Raw genomic sequence first — 24715 nt, forward strand, 5'->3', positions numbered from 1 at the left:
TGGTACATATATTAAGACTTGCGAGATACATATGTGCTCCAAATTTCATAAACATATCTCGAACGGTTATTTATTTATATTAATGTCCAAAAATCGTCATTTTTATCACTGACTAATAGTTTTGATCTATAGGTCATAGATCAAAACTATTTCCCTCTTCCAGGTGTCCTAGAACGTTCAAATTTGGCATACAGGTAGGTGATCAGTTGTATACAAAGGAAAAAATCTGAAACTGGTAAAATATTATCATTTTTTATTTTTTTTCACTTTTGATTATTTTAGGAACACTAACTTAAATAACTGTTTTAAAAAATATTTAAGAATCAGCACTTATGATATCTATATGTGAAATTTAAAGACTACACGTATCATACCATACTAGAAAACATTTATATTATTACATAATTATTTTAAAATTATACGTTTGCGTAAAACCGATAAACGTAATATGAATCGAAATAGATTGTATATCCATCTCACTTACACACGCTAAAAAAAGTGAGAAAAATATATTCGGCCATTTTTAATGACATTTCTCGCAAGTCGCAATGTAGGTATTGTCTAATGTCTTTAAAAGTTTAAAGGTTATATTTTCTTATTTTACAATGTTTATGTTTTTAAAATTAATAAAACTGTAGTTTACTTAATTTGTAAGTGTTAAAAGGGGAAACAATTATATTGAGACATGGTTGACTCAAAGATTTATTTATCGGAGCTTAAAATTATTATATTTAATTTCCAAAAGGTACGTAAACATAAAGTTATTATTACACTAAGTATACTATATAATTGCAAGGACTGTAAGTAAGAAAGTAAGAGTTTAAAACAAGTATAAACAATTAATATTGTTTATAATTAAATAAATTTGAGTTTAACTGTCCGTAACATAACCTTCAAGTATTTTTAGTTGAATTCTCCTTACAATTTTACGTTAACATACTATTACATATCTGGAACGACTATTACTAACTGTTTATAAGTAAAATGAATTTGCAAAGACATTATCTATATATAATTTTTTACTTTCATTTCCTGTTTATATTTTTATGTTTCAATTATTTTGTTATATTGAAAATGATTTGTTTATTTCATTATTTAATAATAATCATATATAATTCGGTGTATATATTTAATGGCAATTATATCTCATTGTCATTATATGTATGGACCAAATCAATGATTATTCTGTATGGTTGTGAATGTTTGAATAAAATTATTGTTTGTGATTACAGTTTCATAGAAGAAATACAAACCTGAATACTATAATAAATATAGATGTGCAAATACATTAATGCTGCATTTTCCAGCGTGAGGCTACATCTATACCTCTAACTTGAAGATTCTTAGTGAAAATGTAGTAATAAATGTAGTTTTAAATAATAAAACAAATAATAATTACTGTAATAACTTTGGTTTTATTTTTTCTAAAATATAATATTATGTATTGCATACATAAGTTATGTATTTACATTAAACAATAAAGATTGTTTAATTGTTTCTTTTAATGTACCCATAAATTGAAAAAGTATGAATAACAACAACATAGTATATTATTAAGCAATGATAATGTTTTTGAAATTGGTTATTTATTAGTGTTCAAAACAAACCACTGTAGTCAAGAGTATTCATATTTATTTATAGTTTTTTTTTTAATAAAATTATGAAGAAATTTTTAATCATTATTTCATATTCATTCATTGGATATGTAGATTGCAGTTTAATGCATGGCCACATGTTTCTTGGATGTTGGCTGTCTGCACCAAATCATCATTAATACCTTAGCTGCGCCAAATAAAGGATTGATACACTGTCTGATAGCCTGAAAAATAAATTTATTTCATTTAAAGATGTTTACACTAAAGATTAATAGTTGATTAATAATACTATGCATTATCTCCATTATATCTACAACACATTCTCAACTTCCATTAATGAATATAATAAAAATAATAAGTATTTATATTATGTTTTCGAATATAGTCATTTAACCGAAAAGAAAATTTAACAAATATATATTCTGTTGTAAAATTTTGTTCTCGAGTGTAAGTAATTTAATAATAAAAAATTCTTAAATTATTCAAATGTCTTTACAATTGTCATTTATTTTAATGTAATTAAATAATGTATTAGCATCCAATGATGTTGTAGTAAACAGATATGTTATTAAAGCGAAAAATGTGAAGACTAGAAAACGTCCTAATTGGGACGTTTGCCTTTAGTCGTTTTACGTAGTAAAACGTTATAATACATTATATTTACGTAGTAATACGTTTTGCGTAATTAAAACATCTAGTTATCCCTTTAACTTATTGTTTTTATCAAGCGTGAAAGAATCTATAAAATATCTTAAGAAATAAGATAGTTATGGGACTTTGAAGTTGCGGTTGAAAAATAGTTTTGTTACAAGCGGCGTTCCGTCGTGTGACGTCATCTGACCTACGACCCAGCAGGTGATTGCCGGGTACGTACGAACTACGAATTTTGTGTTGTTGCTCCTACCGTTTGATTCGGATTGTGTTTATTACCAGAAGAATTGGCAGAAGTTAAAAAAAATGCTAACATTTTTTGTATTGTATATCCTATGTGTCAAAGCACAATACTTAAAAATTCCAATAAAATATTTTTTCGTGTACCAAATAATATAACAATAAGGAAAAAGTGGTGCAAATTAATTAAGCATGATTTAATTGGCCCTAACAGTTCTAAATATATGTGTGAAGATCATGTTTATGTAAGTACCTATTAAATATATCCATGGAGTCGTGAGAAGTTTGGGTTAACTGATTGAGTAAAAAAAAACTATATATTTTATGTAAATTAATTTTAGTGTTGTGAAAATATAATTTATTTACAAGTTGAATATAACACTCAAAATTTAGTAAAATATCGACTGGTTGGGGGAACATTAATCATTCAAATAAAAAGAGAAACAAAGGAGATCAAGTAAACATCATGAGTCCACAAAAAACAAGCAATGCTAAAAATCATACTAAAGGAACAGTGCGAAAGATACAGGAAATAAGTGCTCCCAAATCGTTTACTTATCTTATCTTCTGTATGCAGTTCTCCTTCAAAAGCATCAATATTTTCTCAAAACGGTACTGTTTTGTATTGAAATAGTTCTTTATCAGTCACAATCAAGTCTTAATATCCCAATGAGACCTAAATAAAATAACTAAAAACGTTATTTTTTATATGGGGTTACGAGAAGATTTTTTTTTCTTGTTAAACTCCTTTCTGAAAGTATTTATACTATATATGCTAGTCAAGTAAGTGATATTCTAATATCATTTAAGAAAATTTGCTTAGACGATTCCTTAGAGCGTCTGGCTATAGATTTCGATATATGTAAAAGCTTAGTTAGTAAAATATTCAATAAAACTATTCCCTTAATAGCTCACTTAATGAAAGAATTTATATATTTTTCGCCTGTAGAAGAAATTACGTAAAAAACAAAGCAAGAGTGCGACCCGGAAACTAATGGTTGAATGTTTCGTGGTGCGGTGATACCGAACAGGTCGAATGACGTCACAGGCGACTCGTAAACTACAGACGTTCCGTACTAAAATACGTAAAGTTTAATAATCTATTTCTGAGTCATTTATTGATGAATTTCAAAATTTCTTTCAATGATGGATTAGTTTTAATATATATTTTCTTACCATTACGTTAATTGTAATATTAACAACATCATGAAACTTCTCCATTAATTATTGTTTCAATATTTAGTGTACATCAAATATCAATAAAAAAACCCGGATACTCAATGGGCAATTCTCTCGAATATTTCCAAGATTCAAGAAAACATAGAAAATAATGCAATAAATAAAATTATACTCCGTAAACGGAGAAAATACAGGAAATTAACAAAAACCATTTGATTACAAAGAAGTACCTCCTATTAATTTATGTACAAAAAGTAATGATATCCCATCAAAAACAAAAATGTAAAATGAGAGCCAAGTTCAATATTATGATATAAACTTTGGTTGTTGACTTCAACGACAAAAGAAGTGAGATCTAAATGGGTGCCAAGTTCGATGGCCAGTCGTGAATTTATTTATAGCTACATAAAATTTCATTTATTTCCCTAACTTAGGATAATATACTATAGCCTAAGGTCTGGCTCGGCTAGTTCTCATATACTCTCACAGGCTCTCATTTTACATTTATGTTTTTGATGATATATATATTATGACAAGCGACAATAACGACATCTATCATTCTTTTTCTTCTTCGACTGGTGTAATCAGTGATGATTTAAGTTTTCACAGTATTCCTTCTCTCTCCGAAACTCTTGATTCCCAATTCCATGATCTACCAAAAACCTTTTACATCATCCATATTAATGCGCAAAGTATCCCTGCTCATTATCCCGATATGTTATCTTCATTCCATAATAAAAACATTCACGCTATTTTAGTATCAGAATCTTGGCTGAAACCTTGTCTACCCTCAACTTCCTACTCTCTTCCTGGTTTCCATCTTATCCGCAATGATCGTATTGGCCGAACAGGGGGTGGTGTTGCAATTTACCTGCGACCCCATATCCCCTTTACCATTATTAACACTTCCGTCTCATGTGACGGTCATGGCCCTGAACATCTTTTCATTGAGATCATATTCTCTCACACAAAACTTTTATTAGGTGTTTATTATAGCCCATCACTTACTATTGACTATTTTGGTCCGTTTGAAAATCTTCTGGAATTATATACTCCCCAATATAGTCATACAGTGTTGATGGGCGATTTTAATACTTGCCTGCTCAAGCAAGACAGCAGGTCTTCACGCCTCTGTTCTCTTGTAAACTCGGCCAATATGCATATCCTCCCCCTAAATGCTACGCATTCCTTTCCTAACTCAACTCCTTCCCTTCTTGACCTTATTCTTGTTTCCTCGCCCGAACACGTTGAGAAACATAGACAATGTTCTGCCGATGCTTTTTCATATCACGACTTAATTTTCCTTTCTTAAAAAATTAGACCCCCAAAAGCAAAGTCAAGAATTCTTCTGCAGCGCAATTTTAGTGGCATGGATCTGAACCGCCTACGTGATGATGCGGCTAAGATTGACTGGTCAGTGGTGTTTAGCACGTCTGCGGTGGATGAAAAGGTAGCTATATTTAATTCGCTTTTGACACAGTTATTTGATAAACATGCTCCGATATGACCTGTGCGTGTTAAGCATTTGCCTGCTCCTTGGCTGACCGCTGATATCAAGTTGTTACAAGATTTAAAAAATAAAGCTCGAGCAAAGTACAAACGAGATCCGGCTTCAAGTAACAGGGAGATTTATAAAAAAATTCGGAATCGCTGCAACAAGGCATGTAGAGATGCACAACGACGCCATATTCACAAACCTGTCACTGAGGAAGAGGATTCCGCTAAAGTGTGGAAATTCCTTAAGTCTTTGGGAGTTGGCAAGGTTAAACAGAACCTTAATCTAAGCACGTTCGACCTTAACGAACTTAATAAATATTTCATCTCATCATCTACTATTGATAATACTACAAAATCTAATACTCTTAGTTTTCTTTCAGCCATAAATACTCCTATGACATATTCCCCTTTTAATTTCTCTCAATTATCTGAATGTGATGTTAAGAAGAACTTACTTGCTGTCAATTCTAATGCAGTGGGCTGTGATTGCCTCAGTCGTAACATGATCGTTCCCATTTGTGATCTTATTGTTCCTATTCTAACCCACATTTTTAATCATTCCTTCTCATCCGGTACTTTACCCTCCTGTTGGAAAGACGCCCAAATTATTCCTCTCCCTAAGAAGTCTAATCCGTTAGCCTTTGATCTTCGTCCTATTTCAATTCTTCCTTTCCTGTCCAAAGTACTGGAGCGTCTTGTCCATCAACAATTATCCTTGTTCCTTACATCGAATAATCTCCTAAATCCATTCCAATCCGGCTTCCGCAAGGGTCATAGTACGACCACTGCTCTTCTTAAAATTTCAGATGACATTAGACTGGCAATGGATAATCAAAGGCTTACGGTGTTAACATTGCTTGACTTTAGCAATGCCTTTAACACAGTGGACATTGATATTCTCTTGGCCATCCTACGTTCTCTTAACATATCTCCATCAGTAATTGATTGGTTTCGTAGTTACTTGTACGGGCGCCGGCAGCGGTTGCGTGTCCAGGATTCATATTCAAACTGGTTTTACGTAACTGCTGGCGTCCCACAAGGTGGCGTGTTGTCTCCCCTCCTGTTTTCTATTTTTATCAATTCAATAAGTCAACATATCTCTTCTCACTACCACTTGTATGCAGACGATCTCTAAATTTACTCCCACACAAAACTAACTGACTTACCAACGGCCATAACAAACTTAAACAATGACTTGCAAGGCATTTACAAATGGAGTATCTCTTTTGGTTTAAATATCAACCCATCAAAAAGTCAAGTCATAATAATTGGAAGTCCCAAAATGTTCTGTCGTATAGATTGGTCACTTGTTCCACCAGTTAGATTTAACAACACGACTATTAATTTTAGCGATAATGTCAAAAACCTTGGCGTCGTCTTTGACCGGTATCTCTCTTGGTCGCCGCAGGTAGGCGAGCTTAGTAGGAAAATATTTGCAGCCATGGGCTCTCTTCGCCGGCTGCAGTATTTTCTTCCATTGCCTACTAAAATTGCATTGGCACAACTCTCCTTTTATCCATTCTTGACTATGCTGATACTTGCTTTCTCGATCTTAAAGAGGAGCAATTAAATAAACTTGAGCGCCTTCAAAATCTTTGCATTCGGTTCATATTTGGTCTTCGCAAATATGACCACATCTCCGAACTTCGTAATAAGCTCAAGTGGCTTCCAATTCGCTTTCGCAGGAATACGCATATCCTTTCCTTACTTTACTGTGTACTTTTTCATCCTGACACACCTTTTTACCTTAAAGAGCGCTTTGACTTCCTTGTGATATCCACGAACGTTCCCTCCGATCCAATAATACCCCTACCTTAAAAACCCCCTCTCACTCATCTTCCTTCTATTCCAATTCCTTCACAGTAAAAGCGGTACGCCTTTGGAACTCCCTTCCTATTCGCATTAGAAAAGCGCAATCCCACACTTGTTTCAAAAAATACCTAAACGAAAAGAACATTACTAGTCGCTTAATACGTCATAACTTATTTTACACTTTTGTTAATATGTATGTATATGTATATGTATGTATGTGTATGTATATGCATGTGTATGTATGTATATATTTCATTTATATCTATTATTATATATTTATATATTTTTCCATATTGATATATAATGATTTTTATGTAATATATTTTAGTTAATTAATTTTTAACTCTTGTACGCCTCCAAACCGCTTCCAATTTTTTTTTCAGTCCTATGCCCAAAAGTTGTCTGGAAGAAATTGCTACCGTAGCGATAAGACCGCCTTTGTACATCTACTCAACATGTTACCCATTTACCTTGTTTTTTTATTATTGGTGTACAATAAAGAGTATTTATTATTATTATTATTATTATAATGGTTAATAAGCTTAATAACTAAAAATAAGAGATTACAAATAAACTTATAATTATTGAAAATATAATTTGGTATTATTTTTATGAACTATTTTTTCTTGATTCCTTATTGATATTATTACATTTGGCGAAATATCTTTAATAACTTTATAAGGACCTATATATAACGGATCTTATTTATTACTACGTGATTCATTTTTCAGTAGTACATAATCTCCTTCTTTGTAAATTATCGGGTTTGTATACAAATCATAATAGCTTTTTCTTATTTTTTTATTCTTACATAAATTCATCCTCGCATCGCACTGAGATTTCTGTATTCTATATTTAAATTCTAGCGGATAATCAGAGAAATTATATAAAGGTAGATTTTAGATTATTAGGAATGTTACAGCATTTCCCAAAAACAAGTTCAAAAGGGGTATATTGGGTTTCAGTATGAACCGTTGTATTATAAGCGAAGCACCAAAATGGAATCCAATTACTCCAGTTTGCTGTTTCGTTATTTGTTTGTGTTCTGAGATAAGAAATTAAACTTTTATGACTATTCTCCAAAGAACCAATAGTCTGATGATGGTAAGGTGCTGCTGTTGACTGTTCGATACCTAAACTTTTCAACCGACTTCCAAAAGGAGGAGGTTATCAATTCGTCTGTATTTTTTTTTTTTTTTTTATGTTTGTTACCTCATAACTTTTTACTGGGTGGACCGATTTTGATAATTTTTTTTTTGTTTGAAAGGTAGTGCTTCCCGTGGGGTCCCATTTTTTTTTTATTTTTTTCCGATGATGGTATCCGTATGAAAACGACATAAGTCTTAAATTTGCATTATGTATATGCGCGACAAATAGGTGAATAACTCAAAATCACGTGAACCAATTTTGATGATTCTTTTTTTATTATAAAGGCTATACTTTAAGGGTAGTTTGGTGAAAGTTTGGTAAGGTTCTGAGCACAGGATCCATGACAAATTAAGGGAACGGGAGGGAACGGAACAATTCTGAGGAGCACGTTAGCAATACTCGGTCGAATCTTTTATTTATGGGTTACTTGGATATTTGAATCACCTTCCGGAACGTGGTTATATTCATGTAATTGTCATAATCGAATATTATAATCAACTAGCGACCCGCCCCGACTTCTCACGGGTGCAATACTAATACTAAATATACTAAAGAATTTGTATATTTACGACATCACATTGCAAACTTCTAAAATTGTCAGTGTTTCTTTACTATATTATTCATTTATTATATACACAAACCTTCCCCTTGAATCACACTATCTATTAAAAAAAACCGCATCAAAATCCGTTGCGTAGTTTTAAAGATATAGGGACAGAGAAAGCGACTTTGTTTTATACTATGTATTGACGGAACTCCTAAACGGCTTACAGTTAGGATGCGATTTGGGGCAGAATTTCTTTCTGTCTTTAATCAAATTTTGTGTATATGATGTGATGTCATATGATGTACGACATAGCATACGAATAGCTCTTTTGCAAAGTTTTTTTACTGAGTTCGATTACAGCTCATTCGAGGGTGGTACCTTGTAGTTTATGCCGCATGACGTATTAAAGCCGCATTTTCGAAAGTCTATTTTTGCTTTATTCGAAAGTTTCTTTTGAAATTGTCCCTGAAGTAGTTTCTGATTCATATAAACGGCACGCTTAATCTATCCATATTAAGAAAAAAATGTTAGTCTACATCAGCTTCACTTAAAATTAAAAAATAAATAAAATTTTAACAAAAAGAAAAACCGACTTCAAACAAAACAGTATTTTAAAACAAATTAAAATGCACTAAAAAATAACAAAAATAATTGCATATTTAACATATTTTTGAGAGTCCTCCTAGGTAAAATGAAATGAAAAATATTAGACTGCTTAAAAGTCGATTTACGATTATATAATGTAGTTATAATTATTGCTATATTTGGAGTCGGTGTCAGCCAACCCTATACTATACCTATCAAAAAACAATACGAGAATACTTTAAGAAATATTTCTTACAAATTACCTTTTATACGATATTATACTGGGTCAATCAAGAGGCTCGTATCGCTTCTTTCTTTTGATTGTTGAAGCGTGTGCCTGTGGCTGACACCGGCTTCAAATATAACAATAACTATAACTACATTATATAATCGTAAATCGACTTTTAAGTAGTCTAATATTTTTCATTTCATTTTACCTAGGAGGACTCTCAAAAATATGTTAAATATGCAATTATTTTTGTTATTTTTTAGTGCATTTTAATTTGTTTTAAAATACTGTTTTGTTTGAAGTCGGTTTTTCTTTTTGTTAAAATTTTATTTATACATACCTGTTGCATAATCGTTGAAACAAACTCAGTACCATACCTTAAAATGAAGCTGTTTACAAACTCTGCGGCTACTGTTACCGAATCCTTAGCTGTAAGGGGATACGCTTCGACATACTTACTAAGATCGCATTGTATAGTTAATATATATTTATATTTAAAGCTATCTATTCTAATAATAATTCTATCGAATGATGAGCTAGCGGTATCCGTTAATACCATAGGCTCTTTCCTATTTTTATAATCTTTTTGACGCTGACATTTATCGCACTTTTTTACAAATGATGCGACATCTTTGTCTAGGCCAGGCCAAAAATAACGTTTTTTGATATTATTTGTCATTCGTCTAATACCTGCATGTCCACTTGTAGGAAGCAGATGGTAATCAATCAAAATAATACGTTGCAAGTCACTATCGGTTATTTTTTCTACTCTTCCTAAAATACATAATCTGGGTCGGGACCAGTTTAATGGTTTATTTATATGTTGAGCTAGCTCTTTAATTATTTTTATATTATCTTTGTCTTTTATTACATATCGATAATTTATTTTCAAATTATTACAAAATAAGCACAATTCCTTCACAAAGACATCTCGTGTGCAGTGTGATAAGGCCACTGGCTTAACAAAAATAAAAAATCAAAAATCAAAATCAAAATCAAAATCAAAATAAACTTTATTCAAGTAGGCTTTACAAGCACTTTTGAATCGTCATTTTACAATTAAGTGAAGCTACCGCTAATAACCGACTTTTCCTGTGAAAAAAGTGAATAGATAAGACTCATAGTAACTTTTTTCTTTTTATTTATAAATCGTAATTCCGTGTAAGTCTGTGGTGGTTTACGAACCTCGACTACTCTCGGGTGATCAGAGCGATTGATATCTGAAATCTTATCCACAACAGGCTTAAATTTTTCGTCTCCTTTTATTTCCGTTAGTCGTTTTCTTTGATACTCTTGTTAATACTCTAATCACGCTTTCACTCATCTGTTTAAGTTCATCACTCGTCACACTCATACGTATACGTGATAATGCATCTGCAGTTACATTATCAGTACCTCTTACATAAGTCACGCTAAAATCATACTCCTCTAATAACAACTTAACTTCATCAACCTACTAGATGGATTCGACATACCAAATAAATATACAAGCGGTTTATGATCCGTTTCAATAATAAACTTTCTCCCAAAGAGATAAGGTCTAAAATATTTGACGCTTTGTAGCGTGACAAACGATTAATAGTAGTTCCTTTTCAATAATTGGATAATTATTTTAAGCCTTATTTAAGCTGCGACTTGCATATGCCACTGGTCAACGATCTTTATTACAAAGAACACAACCTATTGCGAATCCTTTTTTAAAAATACGCATTTACTGGGATTAAGTTTTAAATTATACTTTCTTAACCCTTAATTAGTCGCACAAAGAACATTGCATAATTGCTCGCATGGGGTCACAGATGACCCCAAATAGTATGAGTTGTTTTTAATATATGTTGAAATATTTAAGTAAATGAAACTATTTTATTATACTTTGTTTATTTTGTAACATCTATAAGAAATAACATGAATTACTAACTATTAAACAAAAACAAGTTAAACTAAAATAATTATTAATGAAGAACAATTTGTACTTAGGTGTACTGAGATCATAGCTAATACTCGTATTTTTTAGGAACTCTCAGAATCACTCTTGTGACACTGTTGACAGTATATTTTAGAGTGATCATTGCACACAAATCTTGTGCATTTATTGCATTTCGTTCGTACTTTGCGATCGCATTTCCGCGGGCAGCTATTACAACGTCCACGTTTTGCAGTGGTTGGTGGGACGCGATTTTCTAATTCATGCACTTCCATCAAACGTTGTTTTACCTCCTTAGGAGTTGCTCTGACTTCAAGTCGTCTTTTCTGGTAATTATTAATAAGTTTAACAGACAATTGTCGCAAGAATTTGCGCCTCAGGTGAGTACATGATTTGTCGGTATCTGCTCGATGTACAATTAGTGCATTTATGCCTGAAACATTTATCAAATGGAAGAAAATGGCTAACGGCCACTTCACTTCACTGATTTTTAAGGTTGACAGGAAAAAAAGTGACTATGACGATGTGAACGGTGCCTTATCACAGATACAAGATTGGTTTAATGCAAATAATTTGGTTTTGAATACTCAAAAAACAAAATGTGTAGTTTTTACCCTACCCAATGTTAGAAAGCAAAATTATAATATATCTTTAAGCGGTGGCCCGCTTGATGTAGCCGATACTACCGTGTTCTTGGGAATAGAATTGGATTCCAGACTTCAGTGGAGTCCCCATTTGTCTTCCCTAACAGGGAGACTCAGCTCCGCAGCATACGCGGTTAGAAAAGTTAGACAACTAGCTGATATTGATACCGCTCGTTTAATTTATTTTGGTTATTTTCACAGTATTATGTCATATGGCATATTACTTTGGGGTAACGCTGCAGACATTGAATCTGTCTTTATTTTACAAAAGAAAGCAATTCGGTTTATTTATAATCTTGGAGCTAGAGACTCTCTTCGGGATGTTTTTAACAGATTAGGAATACTTACTGTTGCGTCGCAATATATTTACAACAATATCATGTATATTCACAGAAACATTGATAACTTTGATAAAATCAGTGATAATCATTGTATATGCACTAGAAGTAAGGATAAGCTTATAACGCCAAGTTTCCGACTCCGCAAAGTCAATAAATCTTTCTTGGGGCAAGGTATCCATTTCTATAATAAAATTCCACAGACATTTTTAACTTTGCCGTCTCGTAAATTCAAATCGTTCATAAAAAATACATTTGGGAAAAAGGCGTATTATTCGATACAAGATTTTGTAGATGATAAAAAAGCATGGAATTAATACCTGTTGACTTCCAGGCAGGATATATTAATTTAATAATTGTATTAACTTAAAAATTAACTAACATGACTGTATTTTTTTAAATGTTGAAAAAGAGTAACTACTGAGTTTCTTGCCGGTTCTTCTCGGTAGAATCTACATCCGAACCGGTGGTAGCTTCACTTAATTGTTAAATGACGATTCAAAAGTGCTTGTAAAAGCCCACTTGAATAAAGTATACTTTGATTTTGATTTTTGATTTTGATTTTGCCAACGTTTCGTTCGCCTCCCGACGTTGAATGTACCACACAAGTGATCATTGGTGTCCACTCCTCCTTTAGTGCTGTTGTAATGTTATTATTTCAGGTTTCTGCTTGTCGGTTGAGGCTGGGTCGGTATGCGCGGTAGATAGTCGGTATGCATGGAAGATAACAACAGAACTGCTTTATTTGCTATTGGAACATACGAAACCATGGTCATTGTCTTTTGAAACCCGAAAAGGGAGCTGAATTGAGTTCTTGATTTATTTGGCAAAAAATCTTTAGGTATATCGGGTTTGTTTTTTTTTTTTAGTGTTCCAACTATGGTAAGTTTGTTCCTTTTATCGGCTCTACAAGACGTTTTACAATGTCATAAGGGCTGTTTGAAACTTGGTAAGGACCCGCAGGCTGTTTGCCAGATTACACCTCAAAAGATAGCATATAGAATGTTTTAGAGTATACCATTGCCTGGTTTTTTATGCCGTATTTATTTGGTTTGCTTGGCATGTAAACTTTTGTACCTTACCTTTGAAACGGCCTTTTTTACCTTTGAAACGGCCTCGGAACCCAATCAACTGCTCGTCTATCGCTACATTTTCACCTGGCGTATAGGCTTCTCGAAATGTTGTTTGTAACCTGTCGCAGATCTCACGTATAGCTGCCAAGTTATCAATTTGCAAACGTTCAGTTCGGGTCGTTCTATCATCGAATCTAAGGCATCTCAATAAAAAAAGAAAACGTTGGTAATTCATCGTGAGACGAAACATCTCTACACCGCTTCCATCAGTTGCCCAGAAGTCTGCAAAATTGAAATGTGATGCTCTCAACACTCCAGACATAATCAGCAATCCAAGCAAAGCTTTCACTTCCTCAACATCTGTATCCTTTGCCTCACGCTCCCTTTTAAATTTGTTTCTAATCTTCCCGATGTATTGGTTAGTATATGTTACAACTAAATTGAAAATTTAATCAGTAAAGAATTAAGTAAAACATTCCAAAGCAGTTTTTGCTGATTTGGCTGCCGACTTCACACCTGGTAAGTTTAAAATTAAATTATGACCTCGTGTTCTTACGGCACTTGATGGTGGGGACTTGGACCATTTTTGAATTTCTGCCATTATGTCTACTAAAATAGTAATTGTTATACTGCCCTGCAGAAATGTCTTCATCGTTGTCTGACGCTTCACTTGATTGTGCTGACGGTTGCTCGATTTCACTAGCACTATCGTGATCACTTTGTGTTATCTCGTCTAAATCTGGCTCAGAACTTGGCCCTCCGACTTCTTCTTCATCAGAAGCCTCTGCTAACCATTCTGCAATTTGCTGTTCTCTCCTATCCATGACTAACTCTGAGAAAAAAAAGACAAAAATCGTAGTAAAACGAAATTTTTAGATTATTTAATGGTCTAAAGCTGTAAAAAAACATATTTATAAGAAACATTTATTCACTGATCATACAATAATACGAATATATTAAAATTATTAATTTCGGGATATTTACCATGTTTTTTATTTTTATTCGGTGGAGCTCGATATTTCTCTCGAAAAATAAAAAACATGTTAAATATCACGAAATTAATAAATTTAATAATAAAAATAACCATGTTAATTTAAAATCTTAAATACGAATACAACAATGAATCACTATCTGATACTGAACTTCTGGAGGCAAAACTCCAGAAAGTATTCCTCCCAAATAAGAACCTCCTTTCACTGGTACATATCAACGCGCAGAGTCTACCAGCTCATCATTCTGATCTTCTCACATCCTTTGACACTAGTGTAGTCGATTGCATTCTGGTTTCTGAAACATGGCTAAAACCCTCTCTACCGTCTACTTCTTGCTCTCTACCCGGCTACCAACTGTTTCGCCACGACCGCGTTGGGCGTGGCGTCTCTACTCCCCTCCACATTCTGTAGACTCTATAGAATATCTTTTTTTAAGTATTGAGATACATCATAAAAAAAAAACCTACTTGGTATTCTTTACAACCCTAGTGACAAAATTAATTATTTTAATGACATTGAAAACATTTTAGCAAATCTTTTACCGAACTTTGATCACGTAATATGCATGGGCGATCTGGACACGTGTATATTAAAGGGCGATTCACGAGCACAGAAACTGAATGCATTGCTGTCTTCTTTTAATTTACATTTACTTTCAATGTCTTCGCCCACTCATTACTTTCCTGGCTGTAAGCCTTCATTGATTGATTTGATGTTTGTCTCTAACCCTCATTTTGTTATTTCTCACGGTCAAATGTCTTATCCCTTTTCCTATCATGACTTAATTTTTCTTACTTATAAAGTGCGCCCTCCTAAGGTTAGAGGCAAAGTATCTATTCAGCGCGATTTCAAGCACATTAACCTTGAACGTTTGAAAGAGGACGTAAGAAATATCGACTGGTCGTCACTACTATCTTCGAATAACATTGATGCCATGGTCAACGATCTAACTACTGAACTGATTCGTATATATGACATCCATGCTCCTGCACGACCAGTGCGGATGAAGCATGCACCAGCTCCCTGGTTAACACCAGTAATCAGAAACACCATGGCAAAACGCGATAAAGCGAAGAGTCGATATAAAAAGTATCCATCTGAGGAAAATTTTGTAGAATATAAAAGATTGCGTAACATCTGCAACAGAATGTGTAGGGACGCAAAACGTCGCTACATTCACTCAACAATTAAAAATATCTGTCAAACCCAAGTTTGGAGTTTTTTAGGGTCAATGGGTGTGGGCAAAACTCCTGTAGCCTGCCACAGTTCTGTTGAACTTAAAGCGCTAAATTCTTTCTTCACTAGCCCTCCCACTACTGTAGATCCTATAACGAAATCAGATACTCTTTCTTATTTATCTTCTCTTGAACCACCAAACTGTCCCTCTTTCTTTTTCCAGTTGGTTTCTGAAGATGTTATCAAGAGGTGTGTCCGTTCTATTTCCACCAAAGCCATTGGTAGCGATAGCCTCAGCCTTAATATGATTCTACCAGTGTTGGATCACTCACATTATAAATTATTCACTTTCATGCAATGTCTTCCCAACACTCTGGAAAAGGGCTATCGTTATACCTCTTCCTAAAACCAGCAATCCTACCTCTATGTCCCAATATCGTCCTTTATCTATCCTCCCTATCCTCTCTAAGGTCATTGAGTCCATTGTACACGAACAACTTTATTCCTTTCTTACAACTTACAACCTGTTATGTCCTTTTCAATCCGGTTTTCGTCCATCTCACAGCACTGTTGGTGCCCTGCTGAAGATAACGGAGGATGTGCGGTGGGCTATGGATAACACCAAGCTCACTGCAATTGCTCTATTGGATTTTAGCAGCGCCTTCAACTCCGTTGATTTTGACATACTTCTTGGTACTCTTCGAGCAGTCAACGTCTCTCCTCTTGTTATTGACTGGTTTCATTCATTCCAGCAATGTGTAAAAACCGACGATTCCTCGTCAGATTGGTTAGAGCTCACGGCTGGTGTCCCTCAAGGCGGCGTACTTTTACCATTACTGTTTTCTGTTTTTATTAATAACATTTCCCGATTTATTACTTCTCCCTTCCATCTGTATGCAGATGATCTACAGCTTTATCGACATTTTAGTTTGAGTGAGCTACCCAGGGCTGTTGATTTATTGAATATGGACCTGTCTGCTATTCAGTCATGGGCTAGATCTTTCGGCCTTATTGTGAATCCCAAAAAATCACAAGCCATAATTGTTGGCAGTAGCAGGCTTAGAAGCAAGCTAGACTGGGGGCTAGTCCCCAAACTACTTTATGACGGGATTCCAATTTCTTACTGCGATTCAGTAAGGAACTTGGGTCTTGTTATTGACTGCAATATGTCCTGGGTGGCCCAAGTCAATGATGTTAGCAAGCGGATACACTACACTTACCACTCTCTTAAACGTCTCCAATACTTTCTCTCTTTCAGTACAAAAATTATGCTAGCGCAGTCTCTTCTTCTACCCATCCTCGACTTCGCTGATGTCTGCTTTTTGGATGTGACTGAGGAGCTACTTAATAAATTAGAGCGTCTTCAAAACCTGGCTATTCGGTTCATTTGCATCATCTGCATTTCGTACTCAACTTAAATGGCTCCCTATCCGCCTTCGCCGTGATATGCACATCCTTTCAGTCCTTTTTAATATTCTTAATGATCCAAATTCTCCTGCTTACCTTCGCTCCCGTTTCAACCTTCACGGTACGTGCAGCAAATCTCTGGAACAGTCTCCCAAAATCCATCCAAAAGAGTCCAAACATCAACCTTTTTAAAAAAAGAGTAAAAGAGCACTTTCTCTCACAACTTTCATAAATTTGACAAATTTACCATTATCTTTTTTATTTATTTATTATTTATTTATTTTTGTACTGTAGATATATTTATAATATTTGTATATTTAGATAGATAGATAGATAGATAAAAACTTTATTGCACTCCAAATCTTATAAAATAACAGTACATATAAAATGGTTAATTACAGAGAATTGAAGGCAAGGGCGGCCTTATCACTAAAAGCGATCTCTTACAGGCAACCCAACAGATGAGGACAACATATATTGTAAAGAAGGTAGTGCATAGTTATATTATGATGCATACATATTATACAATCGATATTTGATTTAATATAAAATTACATATAAAGAAAACGTAAAATAAACATACATGCAAATACCTGTACATATATATATACACATACATATATATCTACATAAATACATATATACATACATACCTACATACATATAAATATATATATATATATATATATATATATATATATATATATATATATATATATATATATATATATATATAAAAAAAAAAGGAATATTTACGAAGACATATAATGATGTTTGACTCGACTTTTAAATATATTTAAGGACTGTGACATCCTAATGTCATGTGGGAGCGCATTCCATAATTTAATCGATCTGACAGTAAAAGAATCATTGTAACAGTGTGAGTGGCTGAGTGGCAGCTGTAGTTTGTTGTCCGATAGAGAACGAAGATTGAGATGAAGAGAAGAATTAGAGCCAAGAAAGGAAAAGCGTTCTTTGAGGTAAGTTGGAGTTTGGGGAAAGAAAAGAATAGTGTAAAGGAGAGAAAGGGCGTGCAAATTACGTCTTTGTCTGACTGTAAGCCATCCAAGTCGGGTACGATATTCGGAGATGTGGTCGAACTTTTTCAAACCAAAAATGAACCGTATGCACATGTTTTGCAACCTTTCAAGCTTGTTAAGTAGCTCCTCGGATAGACCTAAGTAGCATACATCTGCGTAGTCTAGGATGGGAAGAAGAAGTGCATTCGAAAGAGAAATTTTAGTTTTGATTGGCAACAACTTCTTCCACCTTCTTAATGAGCCGAAAGCTGCAAACATTTTCCGACTTAGATTTGACACTTGCGCTGCCCAAGAAAATTTATCATCTATTATAAGACCTAAGTTAGTAACAATGTTATTGTTGATCAAAGTTGTACCGTCAAACACTACGGGAGGAAGATTAACTTGATTAAGTTTCGCAAGTTGTTTTGGATTGCCAACTATAGCTAACTGTGATTTACTGGCATTTAACGACAAACCATATAACTTGCTCCACTCACTAATCGATTTAAGGTTATTATTCATAAGATCGATCGCATTAGCGATGTTCTCAACAGGAGTCATTAAATAGACCTGCAAATCATCAGCATAGAGGTGAAAAGAAACAGAAAGATGTTTAGTGACGGAATTTATAAAGATTGAGAAAAGGAGAGGAGACAGAACACCACCTTGTGGGACACCCGCCCTGAGATAGCAACAGGAGGAAAACTTACCGTCAACAATAACACGCTGTTGACGATTTGAAAGGTAAGACTGAAACCAAGAAACAGCATTGGAAGAGAAATTTAAAGAATCAAGAATAGCTAAGAGAATGTCGTGGTCAACAGTATTAAAGGCATTGGAAAAATCAAGAAGAGCTATAATAGTAATTTCTTTGTTATCAATCCCAAAGCGAATGTCATCACAGACTTTGATCAAAGCTGTTGTGGTGCTATGCCCCGGGCGAAAACCCGATTGAAATGGGCTTAAAATATTGTTTAAAGAGAGAAAGCTGGAAAGCTGTCCATGGACAATGCGTTCGAGAACCTTAGAAAGGAAAGGAAGGATGGATATGGGACGGTAGTGAGCTAACAAAGTAGGATTAGAGATTTTGGGAATGGGTAGGATATGAGCTATTTGCCAGCTATTGGGAAAAATACCTGAATTTAAAGAGAAATTATATAGGTGGCATAGAACAGGAAGAATGGTATCTAAAGAGAGGAGTATCATTTTGCGACTGATACCGTCACATCCAGCGGCGTCTGATTGAATACCAAGAATACTCTTCCTGATATCCTCAGAAGTCACTAGAGTAAAACAGAAAGAAAAATTAGGCTTAGGACGTGTGATTATGGAGTTCAAGGTGTGACATTTATTCGCATTGTCCATGGTAGCCGCCGTGAAGTGTTTATTCAGCGCTTCAGCGTCAACATTTCTTACTTCTAGTGACTGACGGCCAATACCCATCGCATACAAAAAACGCCATACCTTGCCGGTGTTCTTGATGCTAACAGAACTGTGAATATAATTTCGTTGAGCGTCCCTACAGACTTTGCTGCAATGATTACGCAGCCGTTTATATTTCAGGAGATTGTTGTCTGTCGGTCTCCGTTTATATTTCGACTTAGCAGCATTACGTCTTGCCATGATAATTTTGATATCTGGTGTTAACCATGGTGCTGGAAGGTGCTTTAACTTAATCGGTCTTAATGGAGCATGAATATCAAAAAGATCTGAGAGGAGAGAGTTAAATAATTCAAGTTTATCATCCATAGATGGAGCATTGAATACAGCATCCCAATCAATCCGATCAAGGTCACGCAAAAATTTATTGTTGTCAAAGTTCTTGAAGCTTCGTCTCATGACAATGGTAGGTTTTGATTTAGGCGGACGGACTTTATATGACAGATACAAAAGGTCATGGTATGAAAACGCTTCAGCGGGGTATTGGCCATACAGCATAGCATGATCAGATGAGGAAACAATTATTAAATCTAATAAAGAAGGAAAGCAGTTTGGGAAAAAGTGAGTAGAATTAGAAGGAAGTATATTTAAATTAGAGCTATTCACAATATTACGAAGGCGTTGAGCACGTGAGTCATTTTTATTTAAACACGTGTTAAAGTCGCCCATAATAATGGTGTGATCAACAGCAGAAACGTATTTCTCAAGTAGCTGCTCAAAACATTGAAAATAATTAATTTGAAGAGAAGGGCTATAAAATACCCCTAAGAGGACTTTTAAAGGACCAAATAAGAGTTCAAGAAAAATGTGCTCGGAAGATTCGGAATATTGCGATGGGGATTTATCTAAAATGGAAAAAGGAATATGACTACGTAGGTAAATTGCCACACCGCCACCACCTTTTCCCGTCCTGTCATTTCGTACTAGATGAAATCCTGGCAAGGAGAAAGAGGTAGAAGGAAGGCAAGGCTTAAGGAATGTTTCAGATACCAAGATAGCATGCAAATTTTTAAGATCAAGTGATGTTAACAAATCCGTATAATGCGCGGGAATGCTTTGTGCGTTGAGATGGACAACGTTAAAATTTTTAGGAACTGTATGAAAAGTAGAATCCAAATGAGTATGTAATGATAAAGGTATACTATGAAAGCTATCATCTGATGAGGCAGATATAAAGTCATCGTCAGAACAAATATAATTATCAGAGTCACTCATATTGTAAGTAAAAAATAAATATCAATAATAATAAAATAAAAATAATACAAAATATACAAATAAATATATAAAGTATTTATAAAATAAATAATAATAATATAAATATTATCTAATAGGATCTAGTAACAATAAAATAATTATTAAATTTATAGCATTCAATCAATCTATCAGCTGTTACTGCTGTAAGTTATCGCTTAAATATAGACAGTATCCAGAATACTATTTTAAAAACACAACATGAAATTAGGAAAACAAAAAAAAAAAAAGAAATAACGAAACAAAAAATAAATAAATATTATATATATGTCTATAAAAAAACTAGATTAACACGTAAAACGAAACGTCAGCAGCGGAATGTAACATCAATTTAATTGACAGCTATCACTCACATTGACAGTGTCTTGTACACACACTGCATTTGACGTTTACATATTATTTAAATAATATTAGCAAATAGTAGGTAAACTATAATATTACAAGTGAATAACAGTGTAACTAATTAAAGAGTTATAAATAACTACCTACGAAGAATAAGAAAGAAAAACACAAACAGTTATAATGTACTTACTGAAAAACATTCATTACCCGAAGGACCCGTATGAGAGACAACAAACAAGATACAGTTTTTAATGAAACACCAGTAATAATAAATAGAAAAATATAGTAAATAGTTACTTCTTTAAGTTCCTTTTCGGTCGGACTCCCTGCGAATTCTTGATCTCTTGGGTATTGGTGTTGGATGAGGTTGCAGTCTTAGCTGATACTTGTTGAGGCACCGTAGCAGTGGAATACGTATTCAGCTCCGCCATAGACGTAATTTGGTGACGCTTACCATCTGGACCAATAATAACTATGCTGCCATCTCTAGTCCAACATTTGTTGATACCAAGACGCTGTCTGGCAGCCACGAAGACGTCATGACGTTCTTTTGTTAGGAACTCGGACAGTGTAACCCCAGTGTTCTTCAGATTGGTTTTAGCATACCATACTTTGTTACGCATGATTGGATCTTGGAACTTAATAAGGATGACCCTTGGTTTCTCAGAAGCCGAAGAACCCAAACGATGGCAGCGACTGATAGAATCCACTGATAACTCTGGCAGCTTGAGATGTTCAGACAGCAGCTGACTGACATTAGCCGATAAATTTTCTTTCTTGGCTTCCGGAACCCCATGCACCAGGAGCATTTTCCGTCTACTTCTCATTTCCATTTGATCACACTTTTTGGAGAGGAGCTCGACTTGCAGCTGCAGTCCTTCCAGAGCAGTTAAGACAAAACTCCGGAAAGCATTAAACTGGGAGACTATGTTGGAAGTCGGACTGGCGGCTGGCATATTAGAATTCAAATTTTGTTGGAATTCAGCCATTTTAGAGTTGAAATGTTCTGTTAGTTGTGCAATTGAGTGTTTAATAGAGTCCATTATTAATCTGATCTTCGGTAAAGACAATAGTGATTGTGGTAGTTAATTGAACTTTAGTTGTCTGTTGTTTAATATGTGTTTTTATACTTGGATTAGATAAAGGAGTCACAGCTGACACTTATGATGAATGCTTAGCACATTTTACCAGGTGTTAATTATTTTTAAATTAAATATTTGCAGAGAGCAAAAGAAAACACGTCTATTTAATTATGCACCTACCGCCCAAAAAAAAATAAGTATAAGTATAATAATTTAATATATATTGTAATGGGGTGATGTCTTGTGGAGGATACTCTTCGGAAAGACAAGACTAATTGCTCTCACAAATGCGGTTTATTTTCCATCGTACGGGTGGTTACACTTAACAAATAGGCGAATGCACCTCTAAGTACGGAGCCAGCAGACTATCCCACCAGGTGGAAGTAGCCGGTAGCACTCGTATCTAGAAGCGAGTATTTTCTTGGAAAGCCTTCAAATAATGTCCCAGCAGGTGTGGAAGCACTATCTTGCAGCTATCAAGATCCCCAAGATCCCTTTATAGCGGCGCAGAGCAGAAGCGTGATATATCCCCACTATATCTTTGGTTTGCGGATTGACAATTTGAAACGAACTAGGACCGTGACGTCTAGCAACCACATAAGGCCCATCGCGCCTTGGTGCTAATTTTGAGCTGTATCCTTGACTGGACTTGCTTAGGGTGTGTGTATCGACTAGCACCAAATCCCCTTCTCGATAGTTTGGACAGTCTTTTCTGTACCTATCTATGCATTCCTTCCTTTTCTCCTCTTTCATTTCTTGAATTTCCCTAGCTCGCTTTAATGTATCAGCCATTAGCAGTAGTTTTGGTGTTATTTCCATGACGAAATTCTCATTTTGCACTATATCTCGCAGATCATTTTCTACATCATCAGGAGTTCTCAACTCACGTCCAAATGTCAAATATGCAGGTGTAAACCCTGTGGAACACGATTTCGCTGTATTCATAGCGAAGCGGATGCTGGGTAGCTTAACAGACCATGATGTGTGGTCATCCTTTACTAGGATGGCGAGTTGTGTCTTTAAATCGCGGTTTCTTCTCTCGACCGGGTTTGTTTCAGGATGGTACACGGGGGTGAATCCGTGACGTATGCGTAGACAGAATGTCAATTGTTGTATAACACTGCTAACGAATTGGGAACCATTGTCGCTAATAAATCTTCGGGGAGTACCGTATCGCAGTATGATTTCGTTCAATAGTATCTTTGCACATTCTTCCGCCGTTGAATGCTCTAGAGCAAAGAGTTCCACCCATCGCGTAGTCACGTCTTCTACAATAAATATCCAATGGTGATTTTCAGCTGTTTGAGGCAATGGACCAAATAAATCAAAAGCAACTGTTTCGAATCGTTGATTACTAGCTGTAGTTTGCACCAATCCTGTGGGTTTCTGGTTTAAGGGCTTGTATCTCTGGCATTCTAAGCAATTGCGGACGTAAGTATCTATCTGACCTCTCATTCCCTTCCAGAAGTAGCGTCGTGACACACGCTCGATTGTTTTCTCTGAACCATAATGTCCAGCTGTTTCATCGTCATGATAAGCTGCAATGACTTTTAGTTGTTCTTGCTTGGGTACAACTATTTGACTATTAGCAGTATCAGTTTCTGTGCAGTACCGATACAGTAGCCCATCATTCATCACGTAGCCCTTCTTGCTCCAGTACTGAGCCTTTTCTTCATTAGTACCTTCTAGATCTCTGACAATCTTTACTATGTCTTCGTCTTTATGTTGTGTTTCTCTCGTTTCCTGTTTACTTTTTCTCGGCATATCAATGATTACCGTGCATATCCCACAGTTTTCCTCCGTTCCGGGTTCACACACGGGACGAGACAAGGAGTCGGCAACTACATTTGTCTTTCCGTTAATATACTTAATCATTATATCGTAGGGTTGCAATTGTAGAGCCCACCGTGCTAAACGACCTGTTGGTGACTTTATTGACATAAGCCACCTGAGAGCCTGGTGATCCGTCATGATTGTTATCTTAGTTCCTTCTATGTAGCCTCTAAACTTGTTAACGGCCCAAACCACGGAGAGCGCTTCCCGTTCAGTAGTTGAGTAGTTCCGCTCCGGAGTGGTTAGAAGTCTGCTCGCGTATTCAACTGGATGCTCTGATTCGCCCTCCCCCTGCACCAAAACTGCTCCGATTGCATAATTACTCGCGTCAGTTTTGATTGTGTATGGCTTGGTCTCATCGGCTTGAGCGAGGACCGGACTAGAGGACATGAGCTTACGAAGAGTGTCGAATGCAACCTTTTGTCTTTCATCCCATTTCCACTCAGCATTCTTCTTCGTAAGTTGTGTCAGGGGTTCAGCAATTTTTGCGAAGTTAGGTATAAACCTTCGATACCACGAACACATTTGAATAAATGTCGTAAGGTGCTTTAGATTACGAGGAGAAGGCATGTTGCTTATAGCGCTGACCTTCTCAGGATCCATAATTATACCATCGGGTACTATATAGTGCCCCAAATATTTAACTTTGGAAACACAGAATTTGCACTTATCTCGGTTTGCTGTCAGATTATACTCCTTGAGTCTAT

The 24715-nt window shown here is 35.0% G+C and overlaps 1 protein-coding gene across 1 annotated transcript; it reads right to left on the bottom strand.

Annotated features, from left to right (window-relative positions):
• Positions 1-21292: 21292 nt before the first annotated feature.
• LOC124542663 lies at positions 21293-22246 on the bottom strand. Its single transcript, XM_047120589.1, has one exon. The coding sequence runs from the start codon at positions 22134-22136 to the stop codon at positions 21387-21389; it is 750 nt and encodes a 249-aa protein (XP_046976545.1). The 5' UTR covers positions 22137-22246; the 3' UTR covers positions 21293-21386.
• Between the last annotated feature and the right edge of the window lie 2469 nt (positions 22247-24715).

Source organism: Vanessa cardui, chromosome W (genome assembly GCF_905220365.1).
Source record: "Vanessa cardui chromosome W, ilVanCard2.1, whole genome shotgun sequence".
Lineage (NCBI taxonomy): Eukaryota > Metazoa > Arthropoda > Insecta > Lepidoptera > Nymphalidae > Vanessa > Vanessa cardui.

Bases quoted from the DNA above. Each gene is read 5' to 3' on its own strand.
- LOC124542663 (XM_047120589.1), bottom strand. From the start codon at position 22,136: ATGGACTCTATTAAACACTCAATTGCACAACTAACAGAACATTTCAAC.